Source organism: Helobdella robusta (assembly GCF_000326865.2).
Source record: "Helobdella robusta unplaced genomic scaffold HELROscaffold_2, whole genome shotgun sequence".
NCBI lineage: Eukaryota > Metazoa > Annelida > Clitellata > Rhynchobdellida > Glossiphoniidae > Helobdella > Helobdella robusta.
The window spans coordinates 8,580,998-8,587,198 of record NW_008704083.1 but is presented as its reverse complement, the minus strand read 5'-3'; the positions used below and the strand labels follow the sequence as shown (position 1 = coordinate 8,587,198).

General features: G+C 31.1%; 1 protein-coding gene across 1 annotated transcript; it reads left to right on the top strand.

Annotated features, from left to right (window-relative positions):
- Window positions 1–2,230: 2,230 nt before the first annotated feature.
- Window positions 2,231–4,595, top strand: HELRODRAFT_188408 (hypothetical protein). The gene is made up of 3 exons (XM_009017710.1): window positions 2,231–2,721; window positions 2,987–3,181; window positions 3,827–4,595. The coding sequence occupies exons 1-3, from the start codon at window positions 2,326–2,328 to the stop codon at window positions 4,175–4,177; spliced, it is 942 nt and encodes a 313-aa protein (XP_009015958.1). The 5' UTR covers window positions 2,231–2,325; the 3' UTR covers window positions 4,178–4,595.
- Window positions 4,596–6,201: the final 1,606 nt, after the last annotated feature.

Here is a 6,201-nt window from a genome sequence, read left to right as displayed (position 1 = left end):
ATAACGAGCGTTCAGCGAGAGTCTTCAGAGGAAGAGTTTCCGTCAACGAGTGTTTCGGCCCTTTAACTTCCTGACACTCTCGAGAAACAGGTCACATCCAGTGATCAGTTGGATGTCTCTCGCTGAACAAACAATTTGTCTCGCTTTGAAATCACCTCATTTTAATTTGTCTCGCTTTGAAATCACCTCCTTTTATACTGTAAAATTGTGCAGGCGTGCCAGAAAGTTCACTTATCAACATTTCACAATGCGGTTATATAGACGAGCCAAGTAACACGTTGAGCCGAATCTGGTTGCTGTTTGGAAAAATTTAATCTGCCTGGGGCTCTACTTCATAGTAGTTGGATTGTGGTGATATTCAACAAGTGACACAAGGACTTCACGAATGTCATTCGTTGTTGACCGCGATCTCTTTCCCTTGCAATCAAATTATATAATACTGCATTGTTTCTCCTCTTTTCTCTGTCATTATGAGATTCTTTTTTAGATGAGGTTTCAACGATTGATTTTTGCACCTGTTTGATATCTGATGACAATATATCAAGTTTACCTTCAACAACCTCTGAATGTGGTTTTATATCTTCTTCACTTTGCTCAACCTTTGCCTTGAAAATTATTCCATTTTCCCTCTAGCACGTTCATGGATGTGAGAGAAAAGTTATCTACTTTATTCTTGAATTGATTTAAACTGCTATTCTGAAGGCCAATTGCATCTTCCCGAGACTTCAGTTTTTGAGTCAAGAAATTGTGTTTGAGACAATAATTTGGTATTCATATTTGTCAAATCTGCAGTCGCTAGATTGTATATTAAATTTGGAAGATTTTTATAAAGTACCGCATTAACTATGGTCTTTTACCAGAACACACACACACACACACACACACACACACACTCACACACACACACACATACACACACACACACACTCACACACACACATATATATATATACAAACTTCATTAAATATTTTTGCCCATTTTGCGTTGATTAAATGGGCAAAAATATTTAATGAAGTTTGTATCGCTGAGAACCTCGTACTAATATATATATATATATAAATATATATATATATATATATATATATATATATATATATTTTAAGTTGGAAAGAGCACACTATTAGCATATCAAACAATCTAAAAATCTAGGAATAATCTATAGACTAAAATATCTCTTACCGAAATGTGTATTACTTAATTTATACTATTCTTTTATTTATCCTTATTTCACTTAAGGTATTGTAGTTTGTGGTCGTTACATTAAGTCTCATATTATTATCTTAGATATATATTTATACGTCTTTGTTCGTATTTAGTATGACATGAAAATATATGATCATATTTAAGATTATTTATCATTGTCTAATTTGTTGCCTATTCCTAAACTGTAGGTTCTCAGATTATTATTCTTCATGTTTAATGTTATAGTTAAGAAGAAATTTGTTATGTTTAATTCATATTTAATTAAATCTTATGAATATTGCAAAAGAACAACTCGGCACACTCCATTATACAACTGTTTTGTCCCTCGTACATATATCAATCAATCAATCAATCAATCAATTAGCTTATCAACAGCGCTCCTCAATGAATTTTGAAAACAGATGGGTCTTGAGATCCGCTCTGAACTTCGCAATTGATGGAGAAGTAGTCAGAGTAGGCAGAGAGTTCCAGAGAAAGGACCAGAAAAAGCAAAAGCAGATTTGGCAAAAGAGTGTTTAACACGAGTTAAGAAAAAGCGAGAACAAAAAGACGATCGTAAACCGAGGCGTTTAGGTTCAATTAATATCTCCGATAAATACTTAGGAAATAATTTAGATTGAGACTTATCATGAAGCAGTTGAGCAGAAACAGATGAGTGAGAGGATTTCTTATGAAGAAGTTTAGATAGAGCAGACCACCTATTTTTAGATGTTGAGGCAGATGTTATATACATAATCAATAATGATATTTACTTATATTAAATTTATATCTGTCTTTATTGATCATATATTAATTATATCATATATATATATATATATATATATATATATATAAATTATATCATATATATATATATGAATATATATATGAATATATATATATATACATACATATATATATGAATATAAATATATATATATAATTATTTATGTCTGTTTGTGTATATGTATATATAAATGTATAATATCCGTACATACACACACACACACACACACACACACACACACACACACATACATGTTATCATGAAAGCTAGGCGTTTTTTTAATTATAATTTTTTACGAAATTATTTAGGTGAAACTTTTGACTGATCAGTATAATTGTTATATTCGCTATTTATCATGTCCTTAAGCTATAAGGGACCGTTATTAAAATTATGCTTCTTACCGGTTTTAATTATTTTAGTTGTTTACCTATATTCGCACTATTTCACGGGCGAACATTCGACGAACATCGGCGAACGTCCGACGAGCATCGGTGAACGTCCGACGAACATCGACGAACGAACAAAAACGAGAACATCGTTCGTTTCTCAGAATTTGGGATTTTCGAGTTTTCCGCAAGATGTTAGAAATAAATTCGACGAATTTGCGAGGAATAAAGTGCATTCCAGAGATCCAGAGTTGATAAAGTTCCTAAAGGATGTTATGAGACCACCGAGTGGCAACAAAGTTTTGAAGTACAGGTCCATGATTAAGACGCCACAAGCTGAAGAAATTGATAACATTTTGAAAAAAGTAATTTTTAAAATTTGTTTTTCTAAATTTTTCAATATATGAAATGTTGACATACAATTTTAATTTTGCGTAAATTTTTAAAAACTTAAATTTATTTTAAAAATTTGATTTATTCATATATTATTCTCTTTTTTATGTTAAACAACTCAATATATTGATTTTAAATTTGAGTAATAAATTTTTTATTTCAAAAATAATTTTTTAATTCAAACATCACTCTCACATAATGGCTTGATTTTATAACAAAACATTTTATTTTCTTTAGAAAGGTGGATTTTTTGTAGAAGCAGGTGCATACGACGGGGAGACGGCATCAAATACGTTGTTCCTGGAGGTTGAGAGGGGCTGGAGTGGCTTGCTGGTGGAGCCCGACCCCTACTTCTACACCCAACTCGTCGGAAAAAACAGGAATGTCTGGTCGATTAATGCTTGCCTGAGTCCATTCAATTACGCTTCAAAAGTAATTATAATATAAATTATTATGATATAATTTATGATATATTATGATATAATTTACTAACATTTTATCAAAACGTTTTATTAAAACGTTTTAATGTGAAAAATTTAAAGTAATATTTTGCTAAAATTTGTGAAATCGTTCTAAAATATAATTTTAGAAAATTTAGATTTGAAATGGTGGAATTTTTTTGAACAATGCAGTGAGTTCTAAATAGACACTTTTTTAAAAGTAATTTTACAAAGTAGGTGTGATGTTAATTTATCAGAGAAATGATTCTATTTTTATATATTATTTCCAAAATGTTAACAACCTGATAATTATATTTTCTTTAGCCAAAAAACTGAAACTGTTACAATGTTTAAGAGCAACATATTCATATTCATAAGCGCATATTCATTATAATATGTTAATTGTTCATATCAATATACAATTCTTCATTTAAAGTAAAATAGATGCAATCATCCATAATTATAATATTTTTAATTTCGTTCGGGTGAGGCCAGGAGTCTTAGAACAATATACGATTGTTTTGGATAACAAAAGGCTAATGAACAGTTGATGTGAATCAATGTTTGCACTTAAATGTCTTTAAAAGATTTAATTTTCACGTTTTTTTTAAATAAATGTTTTTTATTTATTTTCTAGCTTTACCTACAAGAGAGCAATGGCCAACTTGGTAAACTGCAGGCAGACAAATCCTCCAAATTTGTCACCGAGGTCCCATGCTTCCCATTTGAATCCCTACTCCTGGCTATTGACAGGAAAACTGTGGATTTTTTCAGTTTGGACGTGGAAGGGGGGGAGGTGCCGATATTGAAAACGATCAAGTTTGATGAGTTTGACATCAAGACGCTGGCTGTTGAGTACAGGCACGGCAAGACTGAGGAATACTACGAAGTCATGGGCAAGAATAATTATAATATGAGCAAGATATTGAAGATTGATAAGCCGGAGTTGAGTTTATATGTTGAGGATTTCATTTTTGTGAAGAAATGATTTGATATATAATATTTTATTATTTTGAAACATCTGTTCAGATATAAACATTGTTCTGCCGAACATTTTGTAATATTATTCTCTATATAGCGCCAATTTCTTTAAAAATAAAACTTCCCACTAAAATAATTAAAACCAAACTGGAAAATATAAACTTAAACCTGGACACTTCTCCAACCTCTTGCTTACATTGACATGCAGTTCTGTTTGTTACAGTCTCACCGGTGACACCCATCCACACTTCGATATCCATCTCTTCAAACAAATGATCTTACAATTTGAATTAACTGCTATAATTCTAATTATTTAACCTGCATCTAATAGGTTAATGGCCATTTTTTAAAATGTTGGAAATGTTTCAGATTGTAAAGTTTGTGCATAATTTGTGTAATGTTGTTGTATTATTTATTACAAATTACCAAAACGACAATTTCATATCTTGTTTATTGGTGAAGATTTCATTCAACTAAACTGTAACAAAAAATATTTTGCCTACAAATTAAATAGAGACATACTTCTAAAGAAACTTGAAAAACTTGTTAAGGTTAGAGTTAAAGCTCAATTGAACAAAATTTGTGTAAATTAGTAAAAGTGTAGACCGAAAAGTATTTTGGTCCCTTGCACAACAACAAAATTGAGTTAAACTACGTACAGAATCACTGGCTTGCAAAATTTGCCGTACTTATTAAAATGGCCAATTTAAGATTTTGATTGACATCGAACTGGAAAATGAAATGAAAGAATGCCAACCAAACGTGGTGTTAGACTCCGAAATGCCCAACTAACTTAGAGCTAACAATTCTTGAAAGTTAAATTTTTCATATTATTCCGATGATGAAAGCGCTGGTGATAAAGATAGTTGCGATAAGGACAGTGATGATCACGAAATGATGATGGTGGGGGTGATGACGATGAGTAAGCGAGGAAAATGATGATCATGACGACGATAATGATGATGGAGTAGAAAAAGGAATTTGTTGTAAATATCAGTGGAATTTAGTTAATTAATGCAGTTACGAAGAGGTCGTATTGCAATAAGTTTGTGTAGTGACTGAGTGAATGAATTAACGAACGAATGAATTAAATAAATGAGTGAGCGCATGGATGAATGGACAAACAAGCAAAGGATGGGATAGATAATATAGGATAGATAAATGAAGGAATAGAAAAAATAAGCACGTAATGTGGGCTAGCAAACGAACTATTGAAAAAACTATTGAAATATCGAACAATGGATGTTAAAAACCAAAATGAATCAATTAGTTTAATAATGATATAAGTTTATAAACATGGTATGTGTATTTATGATGTTGTATTGTATATATATATATATATATATATATATATATATATATACATACATATATATATATATATACACATACATATAAATATACATATATATATCATATATATATATATGTGTGTGTGTGTGTGTGTGTATGTGTGTATGTGTGTGTGTGTGTTTGTGTGCGTGTGTGTGTGTGTGTGTGTGTGTGTGTGTGTGTGTGTGTGTGTGTGTGTGTGTGTGTGTGTGTGTGTGTGTGTTTGCATGTCATTAACGTTTGATTAAATTTTTTCCAAAGTAACAGCTAACGCAACAACTACGTAACGAGGTGTTAAGGGTTAGGGTTAGTGATGATGCAAACATTGAAAAATGTTTGCATCATTAATTGTTTATAATTGGCATGGCTCCAGTACTTAAATTATAATTAGTATTTAATAAATAATATAATTTTATTACTATATTTCTTCTTCAGCTCTTCTGATTTAGCGGACGTCTATGTTAAGAGAATGTTTTTTTAAATTTAACTGCTTCAATAACTTATTCAAATAAGGGACAGTGAATTTAATTTAAATAAAAAATATTCACACGCACACACACACATACATGCATACATACACACATACGCATACACGCACGCACACACACAAACAAACAGGAATGTAAGCCTAATAAACACACTGGCGTACTAGATTCACATGTTTTCAATTGAATGGCTCGCACAAGGGAGACAAACATT